Here is a 22162-nt window from a genome sequence, read left to right on the forward strand (position 1 = left end):
ATTTGTTATTTTTATTTTGTTTTTAAATTACAGTATTCGCAAATGAGGGATGAAGTATTCAAGTCAAACCTGGTCTGTGCATTTATCGTTCTTCTGTTTATTACAGCAATACAAAGTTTGCTTCCTTCTTCAAGGTAAATATTGTGTGAAATGTATTTGTTAAAGAGATGATTGTCCTTCACTGAAAGCCAGCTAACTGATTGTTGCAAGGGATGAGAATTTTAGATAACTACTGGGTGTTATTTAAAATTTAAATAATTTTAAATTCCAGGATTTATAGGAGAATTTTTCATTGTCTAATTTTATATAGCAATTTCATTACTCTGCCAAGACAAATATTTTTATCAAATTTAATAAAATGATCCATCAAAACAGAACTTCCTCTTGTTTGATACTGCATTCATTAATTCAAAGTGAGGTAAGTGAGCTTCTGTCACCACCCACGTACCTGTAAATTTGGTAGTTACCTCTTTGCTATTCCTAGATAAAGCATCATAACTTTCCTGGTCAGAGAATTTGACAACTTACCAACACTGAAAACACCTATATGTTGCCAGTCACTGTTTCAGATACTGTATATTCAATAGCACTTGATATCTTCTTAGCAACCCTATGATGTAGAAACTATTATTGCTCCCATTTTTGAAAAAAATAAAAATCCGGTTTTCATAATTTCTGGAGTTTTTTAACACCATTGTTTACAGGTTTGTTCATAATATAGTTAAGGACTTTTGATGTTCCAAAACCAATCCCAGCACCTCTGTGACCTTCTCTCCACCATTGCCCCATTTTCCCAACCCCCACCCCATGTCTGCCCCCAGAGCAAACACATAGTAATTTGTTTTATATTGTTTGTTAAAACCAAATGGATTGCCTCCATCTTAAAGAGGAAAGAAATGTGGTTAGAATAATGAAATAAATGAAATGAATGGTCTCAGTTGGGCAGTATTACCTTCTGGATTCTAATACAGAATACTTTCTTCAGAGTTTGCTGTCTACTAATTTCTTAGATATAGACTTAGATCAGGTGGAAGTGTCAGAACCAGCACAGGAACATAGTTCTAGTTTATTCCATGTTCCAGTCATGTTCTTTTCTCTCTACTATAAATAGCCCTAGTCTCTTCTTCCACTTAAATTCCCTGAGACCTAATTTACTGTGAACTTTCCCTTTCAGATAGTTAAAAATAATGAGTGACTATTTGTTAGATGTCTGATATATGGAATATATCATCTTAGCCCCAAAGATGATATAATTTGGCAAAACATCAATTTTAAATGATGGTATTTTTTTCCATTATCTGAAACATAATTTAGTGGGAGAGAGGTACGTTAATAATGGTCCACAGTTTCCTAAGAAGTTATTCACATGCCAAGAAAATACTAATCCTTTGCACATACAACCTTGATAAAATATCAAGAGAAGTGAGACAGCATTCCAACTGCAACTTCATAGAGGAAATTTACCCAGGACACAGGTCTGTGTAGAAACCAAACCAAAATTTGAGCCGAAAAAGAGTTTGTAATTTTGCCCATTTATCTACTTTGTACCAAAATGACTCTTTGTACCAAAATGACACTTTGTACTAAAGTGTCATTCTGATTAAGATAAATTTTGCAGAAATGATATTATTTTGTGCTGAGTTGGAAAAGGAGGTTGAAAAAAAGGAAGAGCATTCCTAGTTTAGAAAACTGTTGCCAAAGGCACAGGGGTGTACACAAACTTGTGATTGCATAGTACTGAGTCAGAGAATCTACAGTAAAGGATGTGTTGGATGCTGTTGTTGAAAATGGAGTGAACAGAAGTTCGATGTCCCACTTACTATATCAGAGAATTTATGATTAATCCTTGGCATACTAAGGAAGTTCTGGATGTCCACACTGCAGCATGAAGGAATGTAGGATCCTGAAGACAGCTTTCGTCATATATTTGATGAAAAGCAGAACACTGGTCTTTGAAGGAAAGATTTTCGGTTGATCCAACACTCAGGGAATGAAAATGCTTGATCTTTTCTAGATTAGCAAGGTTCTTAGAAGAAAACAGAATCTGGGAAGATGAAAGCAAATGTGAAAAATTTCTGAATCCCTCAGAATTTCCACATATGTAAACAACACAGAAAAATCAAAAGCTTCATAAATAATTTTCTCAGCAACAACAGGTGTGTGAAGACCCATGAATTGTTGAAGGGTGTGAATAGGGGAAATCTTTCAACAGCTCTGAGTTTGCTGTTATATCATCATCTTTGCAAGATGAATGGAAAATAAACAAGTAGCTATCTGTTACAATATGTATTCTGGGATGAAAAATCCCCCATAGAGCCAATGTGTATTCACTGAGAAATGCCATGTACCAAAATGAAAAAAAAAATAAAGTAATAATGAGTGTTTGTACTTTCCAACATAAAGTGAGTTCAGATGTCCACAATGAGGTTTGAAGAACTGCAACTGTCAATATATTATGAACTCCAAACTTGAAGAGATCTGGAAAAAACTATGTGGATAGAATAAAAATTGCTCACAAGGCAGCACACCCACCAGAAGTCAATAAGAATTCCTTTATTAACACATTCCCACCAGACTTCCTTTCCAGATATTTTTAAAATACTATTCACTAGTATGAGGTGATATCTCATTATTGTTTAAATTTGCATTCCCCTGATGATCAGTTATAAGAAACACATTTTCATATGTCCCTGGGACATATACACATGATAAACACACACACATTTATAATAAGCAAGATCTAGAAATAACTCACTAATAGATAAATGGATAAATAAAATGTGGTACATATACACACTAGATTATTATTCAGCAATGAGAAAAGATGAAAACTTTTAGTTTGCTATAGTAGATTGGAGTATTTCATACTAAGTTAAGTGATTTAGAAAGGGGAAATGAAGAAATATGTAATGATCTCATATCCTAAGAGAAGAAAGTTAAGTGGGGCGGGAGATTAGATCACTCCCAATGGAAATGAATCCTGAGACACGATCAACAGAACTAGGAACTGATGTTGCTAAGGGGAGGAAGAAAAAACCTTGAGACTGTGTTGAGAGAGCTTGACTCTCTGGTGGAAATATTGGTGAAAAAGTCACTGTCACTGTCCTCCCGTTGTTCATCCATTTGCTCGATTAGGCCCAATAACACTGTGAGACTTGTTACTGTGTTTGGCATATCGAATACGTCACGGGTAACTTGCAAGGCTTTGCCATGCAGGCGTGATACTCTCGGTAGCTTGCCGGGCTTTCCGAGAGGGGCAGTGAAAAAGTACTACAAGTATAAAACAGCAATTTCAGTACTTATTTTTTAAGGGGGTTGGGTAATTGGGAGTGGAGAGAGTTGGGCCACAACCTGCAATGCTTAGGGACTATTACAGCTTCTGTGTTCTGGAATGGCCACTAGTAGTGATGGGTGTCTGCAGGTTGTAAATCTAACACTTTAACCCCTGTATTATGTCTTTGGCCCAATTTTAATACTCTCATGAAATATGCAACTGTGAAAATAAAGAAATAACTTATTGAAATTAAATAATCAATTTTCCTGAACTGCATCTTTTTTTTCAAACTGTACATCAAAGTTCATTGTACATACAGAAATGCACACACAATCTTTTATGGTGTTTGCAATACCTGGTAGCAATATGTTAAAAAAAATGAATTCAGATTCTTATCCCATACCTCACAAAAAAGGTCTACTCAAAATGAGTGAATGACTTCCATATCATACTTGAATTTATAAAGTATATTGAGGAAAATAGGCAGACCCCTTCACGACATTAAATCTGGAGGAATCTTTAATGACTCTTGCATTGGCCAAGCAAACAGAAGCAAAAATAAACAAATGGGACTATATCAAATGAAGAAGTTTTTACAGTGCAAAAAAAAAATGATTAATAGAATAAAAGAACTCACACGATGCAAGAAAATATTTGCTGATCATTCATCTTAAAAAGGTTTAGTAGTCAAGACATATAAACTACTTGCAAAGCTTAAGAAACACAGGAAAACTTGTAAAAAAAAAAACTTGGTAAAAACAAACAGAAACTTCCTTAAATAAGATATACCAATGGCCAGTGGGTATATGGAAAAAATTCTGTCACGTTTCATCAGGGATATGCAAATAAGACCAATGAGATATCACTTCACACCAGTGATAATGGCACACATAATAAAGAATAAAAGCAGCTCTGGAGAGACAGTATAGGAGTAAAAGCATTTTCCTTGCGCACAGACAACCCTGGTTTGATCCCTGGCACTGCATATGATGCTCTGAGCACTACCAGGAGCAATCCATCAACATAGAGCAGGAATAAGCCCTGAGCACCGTTGGGTGTTCCCTCTGCGCCCATCCCCCCCCCAAAAAAAAGCAAAAGCAATCAGTGCTGGTGTAGATGTGGGGGGGAAGGGAATAGTGGAAATATCAACTCTTTTAACCTCTGGAAAATATGGACACTTTAAAAAATAAGAATTGAACTTCCATGGAACCCAGCAATTCCACTTAATGGCATCTATGCACGAACCAAAGTATTTTGAAAGATACTTGTGCATCTATATTCATGGCAGCATGATTCACAGTAGTCAGGATCTGAACCCAAGTGTCCAAGAATAGTATGGGGGAAGAAATTATGGTATATATACACAGGAAACACTCACCTGTCAGAAAAGATAATCACATAATTTCCTTCTATGTGAATGGTACTAGACAGTACTATGTTGAATAAGTCACTCAGGAGAGGGACAAGTACAAATGGACCTCTCTCATATGGGGACACACAGAAATATAGTAAAGGAATAACAGATAGCCAAAGGCAACAGAACCTGGTAAAAATTGAGGTGGAGATAAACAGTATTTTTAAAAGTTTAGAAATGTCTTTATCTTCAGTTGTTGCACAACAAAAAATAAATGTCCACCACATATATCAATAATTAAACAATTGTTTCAAAAGCAGTTAAAAGCACTTGGTGTGGCAAAAGGCATGAAAAGAAGATACAGAAATCATTTAATGAGCTGAACCAGAATATGTGAACACAATGAATAATGCCTTAAGCAAAATAGAAAGAGAAAATCTTTTTGTGTGTTTAGATTTTAAGAGATTTAAAGGAATTTGAGAAATATTTTCTGTCATAAAGTTTCCTAGGACACTAACACGAATCCAGTATAATCAGTCGTGGATTTGAAATAAAAGAATTGTAATTAAGGACATATAGTTCATCAAAGGAGAGGCAGGATACAAGAAGAATTTGAAGCCTGGGTAATGTAGCTATAGAAAAGCACTAAGCATAGCCAAGCCTCTTACTAGAGTAATTTAAAACCTTGCAGTAAGGGCCAATTCATCTCAGTTTCTTAGTAGAAACTGATACAATAGGATGTTTTCAACAACAAAAGAAGCACATAAGGCACGTCAAGAAGAAAGAAAAAAGAAATCAATAAGCAAAATCAGAGTTAGATATGACACATGCTGAAGTTATCAAAAAAAAATCACTTGATCACTTGACATCCAATTACTCATAGATTTGCTCAAGCGGGCACCAGTAATGTTTCCATTCAACCCTGTCACATGCTAGTGTAGCCCAATGGCTTCTGGTCATTCTAGGACACGAAGAGCCTCAAACTTATTATTTAGGGTCTTGACGAAGAAGTGTGACCATCTCGTAGGTGGGCAGCCATGCATTCTTTTGACGTCCTGTGAAATAAAGTCGGTAATTGCTCTAGTTCAGCGGTCATCTCCAACTCTCATTACATGCTCAGCCCATCTGATTTTCAATACCTTGGAAAACAAGACAGCATCCCTAATTCTTGAGGTCGATGGAGGTCAGAACTCAGGATTCTTTCTCTCATTTGAGTGAAATGTGATACTCCAAGCATAGCTCCTCTTTGGGAGACCCAAATAGCATTCTCATCCTGTTTTTGTAGGGCCCAGGTCTCTGAGGCGTATGTTAATGCAGGAAGAACAGTGGAATCGAAGAGATGTGCCCAGAGCCGGAATTTCTCTGTCCTCTTAGCTATTTCTTCGATGCTCTTGAAGGTGTTCCAAGCTGCTCTCTTCCTCTTGCGCAACTCAGGTGCAGGTCATTCGTCAAGTTGACTTCTCGACCTAGGTACACACAACTGTTGCATTCGGAGATGGTCGTTCTGTTGAGGGCAAATGAAACGTCAGGAACAAGACCATTTCTCATAAACATCATCTTCATGAGATTCAGCTATAGTCTGACCTTTCCACACTCACGGTCGAAGTCAACCAGCATTTGTGCTGCTTGGCTAATCTTTGGTGTTATTAGAACAATGTCATCAGCAAAGCGGAGGTGGTATAGTTGCTGACCATGTATCTTCCCATCCCAGTCATCTCATGACATTCTCGAGGGTGGCACTGAAGAGTTTTGGTGAAATGGTATTGCCCTGCTGAACCCCTCTCTTGACATGGATGATCACTTCTTTGTAGAATGGTGAAATCCTGATAGTGAATCCGCAATAGAGCTCACAGAGGATCCTGATGTATTGAGTTTGAATGCCCTGATTAGCTAGGGCTTTGATGACTACTTCTGTCTCAATAGAATAAAAGGCCTTCTTTAAATCAATGAACATTAGACAGAGTGGCATCTTGAACTCCCGAGAAACCTCAATGAACTTGGTTATTGTGTGGATATGGTTGATGGTGCTGAATCCTTTGCAGAACCCAGCTTGCTCTCATGGTTGTTCTTTATCTAGGATTGGTGTTCTGCCAATACTATTCAGGATGACTCGAGTGAACAGCTTGTAGATGACAGACCACAGGCAGATTGGGTGATAGTTTCCAATGTCGTGGATGTCTCCCTTCTTTTACAGTAGTACAGTCCTGCTGGTTTTCCATTGGGACAGAACCTTGCATTCAGACAGGTAGCATATGAAGAGCCGAGCCAGCGTATTGATGAGTCCTGACGGCAGATTCTTCAGGTGTTCAGGTCTGACCTTGTCTGGGCCGGGTGCTGTTCCTTTCTATACCGACAAAATGGCATGTCTGATTTCAGAAGGGAGAATGTTGGAAATGACATATCCATCCTGCAGAATTTGGTTTGTGGGCCAGTGGACGTGGCTATTGAAGAGATCTGAGTAGAAGTCATGGATAATCTTCTCCATTGCCCTTCTGGAAGATGTGATAGATCCATCAAGACGTCGGAGGGCAGTCATCTTGGTCTTGTAGTAAGCGAAGGACAGGCGGGCGTTACAAATGCTTTTTCTGGCTTCTGCTGCATCTACCAGCACTACTGCTCTTCTTTCTTTGAGGTCTTCCTTTATCGCTTCTCTGCACTGCTTTGTGAGCGCAGACATTTGCTTGCAGTTGCTTGAGGCATGTGCCAAGCCACGTTGCCGAATAAGCTCAAGAGTTTTTGAAGACAGGTGTTTTTTTGTGGCTATCTCTCTTTGCGTTCCTTGCATAATCATGGAGGTGCTGAACCAGTCAATCGTATTCCTTGTCAATGTTGTCAATGTCAGCATCTTCCCATGTTGCAGCAATAGTGCCAAAAGATGGAAACTTAAAATAACTTAAAATGGCAATTATTTACATATTAATGATTTTAATTTAAAAGGTAGACACTATACAGTAAGATTGGGGCAATAAAAATGAAATGCAGAAACTAAATGACTCAAAAATTCTAGAAATCAAAAACTCTGAAATGGAATTAATTAGTCTTTGATGTGATGTGACTCAGCTGAGTCAAGAATCAGCAAGCTTGAGTATAGTTCAGTAGAAAATTCCCAACTGAGTGAAAAGAAAAAAAATAAAATTTTAACAAATGGTCAAAGCATTCAAGAACTTTGAGATAATTTCAATGGTTAATGCAAACTGGGTCAGGCGGAGATAGAATGAACTGAGTGTAAGAAGTATTTACAGTTCTAATAAACGGTAGGATTCTCCAGAATTAAGATAAACATGAAGCAACAGAACTAGGGACATAAGAGAACACCAAGCATGATAAATATGCCCGTTTTTTAAGGCACTTAACATGTCATAGTGAAAACACAAAGACAGGGAGAAAAATTTTAAGCAGAAGGGTAAAGGGGGTCTGTACCTTATCTATAGAAGAACAAAATTAGAATTGTGCCACACTTCTTAGCAGAAATCATACAAGAAAGCAAGTAAAAGAAGAAAGTAGAATAAAATATTTAAAGCGTGGAAAGAATATTCTTTCCTCTATATTCTTCAAATGTGTAGGAGAATAAAACTTTCTCAGATAAACAGAAACTGCACTGCCATTTGATCTTTCCTACAAGAATGTATAAAAAGTTCTCCAGTAGAAAAACAATATAGGTCAGAAACTAGGATCTTCCTAGTGAATAGAGAAACAAAAGCATCAGCAAAAGAGTGAATGAAGGTAAGTAAAATCTTTTTCTTATTTTTAATTTATCAAAATATAATTGTATATAACAACGGCAACAGAGTATAAGGTAGTATAAGGATAGATTAGCGAAATGAATAATGTTAGAGTTATTTAGGATTTGGAAAAATAATTTTAGGAATCTACATTGCATACTAAGTATATACAATTAATTAGAGGTACACCTAGATTAATTGAAATGTATATTATAAACTCTTGAGAAAACACTAAAATACTTATGATAATTATAATTATATGTTACAAATGAAATTAAATATTATAATTAAATGCTCAATTAATTAAAGAATGTGAAAAATGAATAAATGGAGTTGATAAAAATATTTTAAAAGATAGTAATACATAAACACAGCTCTAAAAATTATTACATCTTATATTGATAGTTCCATTATATAAATTTTAAAAGCTTGTGAAAATAGAAACCAGATCCAAATATTTATTTTTCAAAAAACTACTATATAAATACAAAACTCAAATATATTAAAAGTGGATGAAAACTCAAAAATATTAAAATTAATTGGATGTAAGATTACCATATTAGCACAAATCCATGAGAGTTAAGAGCTAAATTAACTTGACACAAAGCTGACCTAGAATAAGGAAAATAATCAGAGGTAAAGAGAGATATTACAGAAGGTTATTCAGATAAACATGAATATGGGTATATCAAGAGTCATTCCTCTGTCAGTAATTAAATGAAGCAGTCAAGAAATCATTAGAGACATAGGTAAACTGAAGAGTACTACCAATCAATGATATCTGATCATTTCCCATTAGACTATACATTCTTCTCAGCTTTATCTAAGACATTCACCAAAATAGGGTATATTTTAATACTAAGCCACTGTTTAACAACCTTAAAGGAATATATGTTATACAACAAATATTTTCAAACCACAGTGGAGTTTAATTATAAATCAATAACACAATAGCTGAAATATCCCAAAATATTTGGAGCTTAAGTAGCACACTTTAAAATAACAAATAGATCACAGAAGCCTCAAGATCATTTGTATATAGTTTGAGTTACATACAAATGAAATGTACTTTATCAAAATTTGTAGGATGCAGCAGAAACAGTGCTTGAGGGAGTTTTACAGTAATAAATATATATTTTAGAAATAAAAGAGCTAAAGCCCACAGCCTAGTGAAGGGGGGGAGGAAGCAATATAAACCTGAAACAAGTTAAATACAATTAATCATATAATGTGGAAAGAAATCTATGATATTGAAGACAGCAGTAAATCAATAAAATTAGAATCTTGTTCATTAAAAATATTTATAAAGTTGATGAACTTCTAGGTAAGCTAAAAGAGAAATTACCTATATTATAAATAAAGGAGAGGTCACACTACTGTTCCATGAACATTGAAACTACATTTTTTAAAAAAGTTATTTTGTTCCCTTAACTTTGATAACTGAGATGAAGTGAACCAAATTTTTAAAACTTAAACACACACAAAATCAATACACTTAATCACTAGATTCTAGTGGTTGTATTTCTGGTGGAGTAACTCTAACTAGAAACCTCTACAGATGTATACTCTAATTGAACAATTGAGTAAGTGAAAGATAGATGGTAGAAAGTATCTTTGTTGGAGTCATAAGAAAATGACACTAAATGGAAGGTAACATCTTGGATTGAAGTTATAATTACAGAAAGGTCTAGAAAAAATACTAACCCAGCATCTCTGAGCATAACCAAGGGTCATACTGGGTCTTAATGTAACATAGTAAGTTCTTGTCTTATAAAAGTACATTGAACATATGTGTGTGATTTTAAGACTGTGGCAGTAAAATAACAAGATTAGCCTGAACATCTTGTCTACAGAAAAGCTAGGAAGTCATTACACATCTTAGTCATCTTCAGAGGACTCAGAAAACACATTCAAGAAATAGCTACAGTCCAAAGCTAGAGTAATTTGACCTTCAGAATTCATAGTTGTTAAAGCAGTTAACAAACAACTCTTGATCAAAATACAACAGATAATTTGACTTCATGATTTTATGATTTTTTGAAGTTTACTGATAAGAAACCAATGGTAATATTTTGGAGTTTAGTAAGAGACTGAAAACTAGTGAAACCAATATAGCTGTTGAGTAGAAATATGTTAAAAATGCAAGTCTGGATAAATGATGGAGATTTTCAATCATGATCCTGCAGTCATAATAGGAAGAAAGACCATTGGTGTACAATTACATCATAATTCAATAACTTATGATGGGAACAGTGGAGGTGGGGTAAGATGTATAGGTGTTAGATGAGGGGAAGAAATGAGGCAGGCTTCCCAGAGAACTCAGCGCTTGCAGGTTAAGAGATTGCTATGCAATGATTGCAGCATAAGAGAGTTTTATGGAAAGGAGGGAAGAGACTGGAGATTGAGTATTCTGAGCTTGAGATGTGTAATCTGTGTTAAGGAATTGCAGCTCGTCAGTAGAGATCTTATTGTGACATCTTAATCAAAGGTGTGATGTGATCAGATCATGATTAGAAAGATCACACTGAAAATGGAAAAAGGATAGGGAACTTCTATTTGGACCTGGGAAGAACAATTAAAAGGTAATTGCAAAAGTCTGGCAGGAAGCACAGGGACAAGATAATGGCAGTCTGTTAGGCCATAAAGGAAGATTCTGTTAGACATTTAGGCTAGAGCATTTAACAGTTCCAATAACTGACTAGATGAGAGCCCAAGAGGAACCCTGGAGTCTGGACTTGATGCTGACAAAGAGATCACTGTGCCCACAACTGGCAAGGAACGACATTCCCCAGCTGGCTCCATAGGTTCCCTTCCTTAGTGGAATGGCCAACAGATCTGAGCCTGTCTTGGCACCTTCTAGATCTTCTTGGCACTTCTGAGTTCGAGATCAGGAGGAAGAGATCTGGAACTTAGAACAGCAGCTGGTCAGAAGAAAACTCTGACTGTGGAGTGGTAACTGAATATTAGCTAGCCTCCAGCCTCTCTTAGTTTAAAGAAAAATATCACAATGAAGGAAACTTCCAAGTGACCATGTCAACAGGTGGGGGGATCAGTGGCCCATTTATCCCAGACACAGAACAAGCTTTCCTTAATGTATGCAGACTTCTCACCCAAGTGATTTTGTTCCTGATTCTTTGTGACTAAACTGATGGAAGGTGCCTCTCATTCATATTCCTTCCATTATTGATTTTTTAAAACAGGTTTTCATCTCCCCCAGAACAAACATTAATAAACCCCAGCAAAAAGACACAGTGTTTACTTGGCTCTTTCATTTATTTTCCATGTCATGTCAATGTCCCTCTATCATAAGGGTAAATTGAAGAGAAGTAGATAACTTTTGTAGGTATATAAGTCTACAACAATGAAGGAGGGAGAAAGAGAATGAGATGGAGGGGCAGAGAGAAGAAAAAAAAGTAGAAGTAGGAAGGAGGGAAGAGAGAAAATGAAAAGGACAGAAAGGAAATTAAAAAGACAGTAGATTCTATTCTTTTCTGCAAATCTTAATTGTATGCACGTATTTGCCTCCTCTAGTGCCTCAATTTTCTCTGCTTAAAAATAATAATAGCCTTACCATGTTCCCAGACATATTGCAAGAATGAAATGAATGAACCATGCCCATTTTGGTATATTCTGGTTCCTTGAGTAATGCTATTTTCATTTGTTGAAGTGGACAAGAAAATCTTTCTCTCAGGATTGCTAAGAGGATCAAATGTACAGTTGAACTCATAGGCTTTTTTCAAATTCTAAAGGATGTTACAAATGACAGTGTTCAGTGTGATCTGAGCTTTTGATTGTACCACAAACTGTCATGGGCTGTTCACTCACTCACACTGATCCCTGTCTCTCCAGCAAAAATCAAATCATGATGTCAACCCACAGCCCCTGTATAAAGACAGACAATAAAGAGAAATTAGTACTTAGTACCTAGACATTGTTCAGATAGATTTGTTTGCAAATCCCTTCATTAGTTTTAAGACTCCATATCAGAAATAAAAGGTTTCCTGATTCTTTTGTATACCAACAATGAAAACACATATTCAGAACCCCTGGATGCCTCAGTATCTCTATAATTAGATAAAATTACAATACTTCTCTCTCTCTTTCTCTCTCTCTCCCCTCCTCTCTCTCTCTCTGTTTCTCCCCCTCTCTTTCCTCCCCCATCCCCCCACTCTTTCTCCTTTGAGTATTGTGGTTTGCAATATTAATACTGAAAGTTTATCAAGAATATTCCTTACCTATTTTTACCCTCAGATCTTGTCCAGCGTGATCATTCCCAGCTATTATTGTCATACTGGCCTCTTCTCTTTCCTACCCTCAGCTCCACACACTTGTGGTTAGGTTCCAACCATTGAACAGTCCTCCTAACCCCTATTTTTGCTGGCCATGTATATTCTTCTTCTCTATATATTTTTAAATATTCCATAAATGAATGCAGTCATTCTATATCTGTCCCTTTCCTTCTGACTCATTTTTCTCAGCATAATACTCTCCAAGTCCATCCATTTATAGGCAAATTTCATGAATTCATTTCTCCTGACAGCAGTATAGTATTCCATTGTGTAAATGTGCCATAGTTTCTTTATTCATTTGTCTGATCCTTAGGCACTCATGTTGTTATCAGATTCTGGCTATGGGGAATAGTGCTCAAATCAACATAAGAGTGCGATGGTGTTTCTGCTGTGTGTTTATGGGGCTCTAGGGAATATGCCCAGAACTGGTATTGCTGGATCAAATGGGAGCTCAATTTCTAGCTTTTTGAGAAATATTCATATTGTTTTCCAAAAAGGTCAACTTGCCGGAATTCCCACCAACTAAGAAGGAGAGTTCCTTTCACCCAACATCCACACCAACACCAGTTGCTTTTGTTCTTTGGATGTGTGTCAGAATCTGTGGTGTGAAATGATATTTCATTGTTGTTTTGATCTGCATCTCCCTGATGATTAGTGATGAAGAGCATTTTTTTTTCACGTGTCTTTTGGCCATTTGATTTTCTTCTTTGAGAAAGTTTCTGTTCATTTCATTGCCCCATTTTCTAATTTGATTGAATTTTTTCTTCTTGTAGAGTTCAACCAGCTCCTTGTATATTTTTGATGTTGACCGCTTATCAAAAGGGTGTTGGATGAATATCCTTTCCCATTTCATAGGCTATCTTTTTATCCTGGTCACTGTTTCTTTTGAAGAGAAGAAGCTTCTTAGTTTAAGATAGTCGCATTTGTGCTAGGTAGAGGTCTGAGCCCATTTTTTTTGCATGTAGCTGTCAGTTTTGCCAGCACCATTTGTTAAAGAGGCTTTCCTTGCTCTACTTTATATTTCTTGCTCTCTTATCAAAGATTAGATGATCATATATTTGAGGGTGTGCATAAGGTTATTCAACCCTATTCCATTAGTCTGTGGAGCTGTCTTTGTTCCAATACCATGCTGTTTTAATTATTGCCACTTTGTAGTACAGTTTTAGGTGGGGAAGGTGATGCCTCACATCTCTTTCCCCAAGAATTGCTTTAGCTATTCGTGGGAGTTTATTGTTTCATACACATTTCAGAAATGTTTGACCAATTTATTGAAAAATGGCATGGGTCTCCTTATAGGAATTGTATTGAATCTGTATAATGCTTTGGGGTGTATTGACATTTTGACATTGTTAATTCTCCCAATTCACAGGGAGGGTATGTTTTCCATTTCCTAGTGTCCTCTTTTATTTCTTGAAGTAGTGTTTTGTAGGTTTTTTTATTTTTTTGTACAGGTCCTTTACCTCCTTAGGTAAGCTGATTCCGAGGTACTTGATTTTCCTGAGGAATGATAGTGAACAGGATTGTTTTTTTTTTTCATATCACTTCTCTTCTCTCATCATTAGCATATAGGAAAGCCATGGATTTTTGAATATTGATTTATAGCCTACAAGTTTACTATATAAGTCTATTTCTTCTAAGATCTTCTTGGTTGAGGTTGTAGGGTTCTCTAAGTATAGTATTATGTCATCTGCTAATAGTGAGGGCTTGATTTCTTCCTTTCCTATCTGGATGCCCTTAATATTTTTTTTCTCCTCTAATTGCTATGGCAAGTACTTCCAGTACTATATTGAATATTGACTAGAGTGGGCATCCTTGTCATATACCTGATCTTGGAGGCAAGGCTTTTCGGTTTTTCCCATCGAGAATAATGCTTGCAGTGGACTTGTGTAAGATGGCTTTGACAATACTGAGGAAAGTTCCTTCATTGCCCATTTTGCTGAGAGTTTTCATCATAAATAGGTGCTGGATCTTGTCAAATGCTTTCTCTGCATCTATTGATATGATCATATGGTTTTAATCTTTTCTTTTATTGATATGATAGATTATGTTGATTGACTTGCGAATGTTTAACCATGCTTGCATCGCCAGGATGAATCCCACTTAGTATGATGATCTTTTTGATGAGTCATTGGTTGATCATAGTATGATCTTTTTGATGAGTCATTGGTTTCTATTTGCTAATATTTTGTTGAGGATCTTTGCATCAGTGTTCCTCAGGGATATTGACCTGTAATTTTCTTTTTTTGTGGTATCTCTGTCTGCTTTTGGTATCAGGGTGACATGTGCCACCTGGAAACTGTTTGGGAATGTTTCTGTTTCTTCAATTTCCTGGAAAAGCTTGAAAAGGAGTGAGAATAAGTCCTCTTTAAATGTTTGGAAGAATTCACTAGTGAATCTATCTGAACAAGGGTTTTTTTGTTTGTGAAAGATATTTGATTACTGTTTCAATTCACTTGTTAATGATAAGTCAATTTAGGTATTCCAAATCTTCTTGGTTAATCCTTGGGAGGATTTTGGAATCCAGAAATTTATTTATTTATTCTAAGTTTTCTTTCAATACTCATTTTTGTCCAGATTTCCAACTATTGTTCTCATTCATACTGGACCCTTCTCAATTTTAACTGCCTCCACCCCACACAAACTTGTGGTAATTTTCAACCATTTGATCAGTCCTCCTGGTCCCTAATTTCCCTGGCCTTGAGTGTTAGTCTCATACTATTTTTTATATCCCATAAATGAATGTAGTCATTCTTTATCTGTCCCTCTCCTTTTGACTCATTTCACTCAGCATGATATTCTCCATGTCCACCCATTTACAGACAAATTTCATGACATCATGTTTCCTAACAGCTGTGTAGTATTCCATTATGTTGATGTGCCATAGTTTCTTTATCCATTCTTCTGTTCTCAGGCACTCAGGTTGTTTCCAAATTCTGGCTATCATGAATAGTGCTACAATGACCATAGAAGTGCAGATGATGTTTTTGCTGTGTGTTCTTGGACCCCCAGGGTCTGTCCCCAGGAGTTGTATTGCTGGGTCAAATAGGAGCTCAATTTCTAGTATTTTGAGAAATGTCCATATTGTTTTCCAAAAAGGCTGGCCCATTCGGTGTCACAACCAGCAATGAATGAGGGTCCCTTTCACCCTGCATCCACTCCAGCACTGGTTGTTGTTGTTCATTTAGATAGGATATGTCTTGTCAAGAATTTCCTTCTGGAAACTCCTTTGATAACTGTTTCAATTTAAGAGAGTTCTACCCGTGCTTTATATATCTTGGTTACTAACCTTTTATCTGATTATTTTCTCAAAGAATGTGGTGTGCCTGTTTATTCTGTCTATTATGTTTTTGTGGCACAGAAGCTTTTAGTTTCATGTCATTCCATTTATATCTTTTTTTCAGTTTGCTTGACTAACAGTATTGAATCACTGAAGCTATCCCCAGCTTCAATGTCATAAAGTATTCTACCTATGTTTTCCTCAATTCAGTTTGTAGATTCAGGTCTGATACTCATATCTTTAATTAATTTTGCTTGATTTTTTGTGCATAGTAATTTAAAAGGTCTAAATGTATTTTTTGCATGTTACCATCTAGTTTTCCCAGCATCATTTGTTAAAGACGATTTCCTTGCTCAACTTCATATATTTTCCTTCTTTATCAAAGGGATATCTCTCAGGACTTTCAATTTCCTTCCATTGAATAAAATTGAGAGTTCAGTACTAATTCCAGTACCATGTTATTTTGATAACTACAGTTTTATAGTATAGTTTGGAGTTGTGGAGTGCGGAGCCTCCCTTTTTCTTATGATTGCTTTGACTCTTGGGGAAGAAGGTTATTACCCCTCACAAATTTTAGCAGTGTTTGATTTATGTCTTTTAAAATGTATTGTGTATTTTTAGGGGCACTAAATTGGATACTTGTAGTGTTTTGGACAAGGTTGTCATTTTGACTATATTAATTCCAATAATACATGAACAGTGGATGCATTTCTATTTCTCCATGTTCTTTTATTTATTTTCATAGTGATTTATAATTTTCATTGTATATGTCTTTCACCTTTTTTTATTTGGGTTTGGTTTGGTTTTTTTGGCCACACTCAGGAGTTCTCAGGTGTTAATTCTGTCTCTGTGCTCAGGGATCATTTCTGGTGGTGCTTGGGGTACCATATGAGGTGCCAAAAATCAAACCCATTTTGGCTGTGTGTACAGCAAACTGCCTGCCCACTGTACTTCTGATTCAGCTCTCTTTCATCTCTTTTGTTAAGATGATTCCTAGGTACTTGATTTTCTGAGGCAAATTGGAATAGTGCTATTTTTAAAAGAATTTAATTCTTTTCCTATAAGAAAATATGCATTATTTGTATAAAGCCAAAGAATAACAGAGCCTTAACAAACCAATAGGACAATCCCCTAAATGAGTGGTGATTCACTAGTATTCTGGTAGAAAGCAATAAGCTAGGAATAGCACATTGTTTAAGACATGTGCCCAAGTATTCCCCATCAACTACAGAACAGTAAGAGTAAAAGAGATAAAGGTCAGCAGAGAATTCCATGTCACTCAGTGGAGGCCCTGCATACCAAGCTAAGATCCATAGACCTTACTTGTATGCAGTGACAGCACAGGAGAATAGGGGACTCTGCCAGAGCAGTTTCAAATTCTTCTTTGTCCAGTTACCTCTCACATTGAGACAAGACATTCGTATTCTTGATATACAAAGGTATTATAGTTGTTTTATGTTACTGAGACACATTATTGGCTATTTTTCTCCTGGGACCACCTAACAAAGCAATCCACCTGCAAACTCCTTCATTTGCCTGCCATCTGTGCCTAGGAATAATGGTGTGTTGTCAGGGAGAGTTTTGGCAGCCTGTTCAGGAAGGATGTTTCTCATCTGCCTAGAGTCTTCTGGGAACCCACTTCTGCACAGATCTGTTCTTATCTAGAACTCCAGCAGAGATATATTTTCAAGGGTATCCATAAAATCAAACCTGCGCAAGCACTAAAATTTAAAGAAATAAAAATAAATGTCATAACCTCCAACTATGATAGGAAGAGTCACTTTAGAGCGAGCCTTCATGGCTCCTGACTGTGCAGAGGAAGTTGTCATTCTCAATTACTCCCTTTTATAAATGTCTTCTCCCTTACTGTCATGATGTCATGCATTCCTGCTTATTCAACATTTTCTAAATCTCATTAGCTTCTATCTATTCTTCCAGCTCATTAGCTTCTCCTGTAGCTTTGACTTTGGTCCTCTTGCTTCTTACTCTAGATACTCTCCTTGAGCCAGTTCTTTGATTCTCATTTCTTTGATCAAACCCTTACATCCCAGATCTATACATTCTCCATATATATAGATCCAATTGGCTAAAACTCTTGACTCTCTGTGACTGGATGTTATAGCAGGTAGGGTGTTTGCCTTGCACATTGCCAACCCAGATTCCATCCCTGGAATTCTTCATGATTCTCTAATTGCCACCAGGAGTAATTCCTGAGTGCAGTCAGGACTAATCTCTGATGGCCTAATGTAACCCCCAAATTAAAAAAAAACAAAATAATTGTTTCAAACTGGTTCTTCTAAAGGAGAGAGCTTGAGTGAGAGCTTGTTTTCTATTTGGAATTAATGTAGATGGCAATGATTTTGAAGTGCTGGCAAAAATGAGTTCTTAATTATGTTTCAAATTGTACCGTTACCTACATATGTTCCAAATAGCACGTAGAATATTCAATACAAACTATGTTAATCGTTAACCTAACTAAGTAAATTGTAAGAGGTGTCAACTTCAGTTCTTGTTATGAGAGTAGAGCAATAGGGAAGGTATTTTATGTAATCCACTTTGTAGGGAAAATTGCATATGATCCTTTCCATAGATAGAGACAATTGAGATAAAATGCCAGTGGCATGTTGCCTTGGCAGTAATTTCCTAATGAGAAATATGAGTGATGAAAAAAACCCTTTTAAATAGGAAGAAAAAGTACCTGTGGCCAAATATTTGGTGTTCATTGTGAAGTTTCTCAATAGAGTATACAAGGGATGGATACATAAAAGAAATGGAGTCTGATAATAACCTTTTTGTAGTTGTTATTGTTTTGAACAAGTAGAACTTTAGGAGTGAGGAAAAGAAATTATTTTCAGCATCTCTGGGAAAGTGGAGGTCAATGACTGCTGACATGTGACCCCATGTTCTGTTTCTCTACAGGGTAATGCCAATGGTCGTCCAGTTTTCCATCCTGATTATGCTGCACTCTGCCCTGGTCCTTATCACCACAGCAGAGGATTATAAGTGTTTACCCCTCATTCTCCGGAAAACCTGCTGTTGGATTAATGAGACCTACTTGGCCAGGAACATCATTATTTTTGCATCTATCCTGATTAATTTCCTGGGTGCCATCCTAAATATTGTAAGCATTCCAAATCCAACAACCCTCCAGTATCTACTTTAGTCAGGAAGTAAGAGTTTATGAAATCTATAGCTACTTGTTTTGCCTTCTTTGGTACCACTTATTTTCAAATGCCTGGTCCAGAAACCACGCCTGGGGACAGAAATAAAGAATGACTTCTGCCAGAACTATATGTTTTCTTGGCAGCAAATTGTTTTTGGTCCAATAGGTTAGATTTACTGTTCTGAAGGAGGTCCAGACAACCTTAAGTTTCTGTATTGTCAGTGACCAACCAACTATAATTAAATATAAGAGTTATCATTTATTAAGTATTTATCTGCTTTGTGCCATGCACTAAAGGAGGAGCTATGCAAGTTTTTCTTATTTAATCCTCACATAAACCCCGTGAGGTAAGTATCATTATCCCCACTTTATGGCTGAAGAAACTGAGGCTCAGAGACATGAAATAACTTGCTAACATGTTCTGTCTGACTCCACAACTCATGTGCATTCTAACATGCGATTTTGAATCTGGAGATGCGGGGGTCGGGGAATACAATAGCACAGATTGTGTGCTGCAGGTAGGTTTCATGTTTTCATGTACTGGATGAGGAAACTGCCTTTCAGAAAGGTTGAATATCTTACCTATGATTTCCTAAGAAATCAGATTGGATGTGACACCTCAAATTCGGAAGAAATTTCAACTGCCATACCAATTCCATTGCTTTTAATTTGGTGATCTATGTTGCAACGATTTCATTTTCTCTTGAAAATGGTAATGTGGTAGTTATAGACTTTTTTGTGCATGTATAAATAGTTGGTTGTGGCCCATGACTTAGAAATTTAGATTTGGGAGCGATTTACTTGATTGTAGATTTTGAATGTACATGTTGAGATAGTAATGGCATTCTCTGGTTGCTGGAGCTATCATAGTATTTTTGGACCTGAGGAGAGGTCTCCAAGTATTCAATGACCCAAATTATTGACTCCACAATTACCATCCTCTGACTTGGAGACTTATCCTGCCTGAGATATATCATCCAAACTGGTCCAAATTTTACTTAGAGTCTATGCTATGCAGGCTCCATATTTGGCTTTATAGGAAATGGCTAGAGAAAAAGGAAAATCATAAGTCCATCCTCTAACAAATGTTTTCTAGATTATGGCAATTGAAAATGAAAGTACATAGGATCATTTGTCATGGCTTGTAAGGTTGTAGCCAGGATCTCAAGTCTCAACAATTCAGGTATTTCTGAGGTTTAGGATTTGGAAATAAACCCAGTTCAGATATCTCTCTGGTACCAGCCTACCACAATGGCATGGAAGTTTGGAAGCTTTGGAGTCAGATAGACCTGCATTCAAATCTCAGTTCCACCACTTACCATTTGTGAGGTCGGTGATCCTAGACAAGTTACTTTATTTCTCAGAGTTTCATATTTTTTGGTTGTAAAATGGGGATTAAAATGGTAGAGACATCACATGGTGGTTGTGAGGCTTTTTTCTTGGTGTTTCTCCCCCACCTTTGCATCTTTTTTTCTTTTTGATAAGAAAGTGTCTGGCACAGAGGAAGGATTTAGTCAGTGGTAGCTATTGTTTTCTGAACACCACAAATTCTCCAGCAGCAATTTCTTGCCAAAACTCTTATAAATGCCCCCAGCTTTTGTGTGGAGACAGGCTGAGAGTCTGCCAGGCAATTCTCCTGCCTTCTAGCTAGCTCTCTTTTCAGAGCTGCACAAGCGCACTCCATGGATGGTCTGTGATGGGGCCAATCAGAGCAGTTTTGGGCTGGTTTTGAAACTGGCTTTCCTGTGCTTTTTCTAAGCCAGTGCCTTCTTTAAAATTAAAAGAGCGGATCTCATTTGGCTCTTACATTCTAAAATCAAGTGCCCCATGAGGGCCTGGTCTGCCCCAGGCTTTGACTCTAAAGCCCAGCAATAATAGCGCACAACTTCATTCTAGCACTCACACTGACTTTGTTGTTCCTGTGTTTTTTTATGTTTTTTTTTTTGTTGCTGTTCTTTTTTTTTTTAATCCGCAGCTGTGGTGTGATTTTGACAAGTCGATACCCTTGAAGAACCTGACTTTCAATTCCTCAGCTGTGTTTACAGATATCTGCTCCTACCCAGAGGTATTTATTCACAAGCTCCACTTGGCTAGAATTTGGCATAGATATCTCCATAGTCTCCAAATAAGTAGAACTGGATGAAGGGCCTTAGAAAGTGCTAGATTCTTTCTTATCTCTTTCCCTTCCTTTTCTTCTCTTTTTCTCTTTCCCTTCCTCACTGTCTCCCACTCTGCCTCTGCTTCTCTCTCTCATTCTCACCTTCCTCATTTCTCTGTCTCTCCTCTTTCCTCCTCCATGTCTTCCTCTACCCTGTTCCCCTAGATCCATTATCATTTCCCTTTGTCTCTTCCTCCTCTCAAAATTTGCCCTAGTTCATTTAAAAATCCTAAAACAGAATGTGTTTTCTCCATAAGAAGACAGATCGTAGTTATTCTCAAACACTTTGTGATATTGAAAGGGAAACATATGAAATAGGAAGGAAGGAAGGAAGGAAGGAAGGAAGGAAGGAAGGAAGGAAGGAAGGAGAAATGGATGGGAGGGAGAGAAAAAGGGAGGGAGAAGGAAAGGAAGGAAGGATCCACAGATAATCAAAACTAAACTTAAAGAAAGTGGTATTAAAAGTTCCCAGATCATCACAAAATCAGGAAGTATCCCATTAGGATATCAACTATCATAGTATACATGTGACCCTCCCTTATTCACACAACTAATATAATACTAATATAATATATATAATATAAGATGATCCTCCCTTAGCCACACAGGTCAGGCCTGGAACCTTTGGTCAACCCACAGAACCAAGAAAAGCAAAATCTTAGACTATCTTATCCAAGGTTCGAATATATATGTAGTGCAATTGAAGTTCAGGGACAGAAGGGATGCTTGCTGGGATACCCCTGCAGACCCTTCAGGAGAATTGCACTGCAGACCCTAAGTAAACCCCTCCCATGAAGACCATAAGACACTAAGTACCACCTCCAGAAGATGAGTGAAGGAATGACTGTTTCCTACCTAGGCCCAGAATGAGCTTGAGTAGTATTCTAAAGAGGAGATCATGCTCCACCCTTACCCCCACCCCAAC

General features: G+C 36.9%; 1 protein-coding gene across 3 annotated transcripts in view; it reads left to right on the top strand.

The window, feature by feature from the left end:
* Nucleotides 1-22162, top strand: part of ADCY8 (adenylate cyclase 8) — a 257458-nt gene that overhangs the window by 180195 nt on the left and 55101 nt on the right. For 2 of the 3 annotated variants that reach the window (XM_056129531.1, XM_056129677.1), the window contains 3 exons: nt 34-134; nt 18836-19037; nt 21055-21144. In XM_056129531.1, coding sequence (XP_055985506.1) covers nt 34-134; nt 18836-19037; nt 21055-21144 — 393 coding nt within the window. The remainder of the gene's footprint in view (nt 1-33; nt 135-18835; nt 19038-21054; nt 21145-22162) is intronic. The other variant, XM_056129606.1, reaches the window with a different exon arrangement.

Source organism: Sorex fumeus, unplaced genomic scaffold (assembly GCF_029834395.1).
Source record: "Sorex fumeus unplaced genomic scaffold, SorFum_2.1 ptg000002l, whole genome shotgun sequence".
NCBI lineage: Eukaryota > Metazoa > Chordata > Mammalia > Eulipotyphla > Soricidae > Sorex > Sorex fumeus.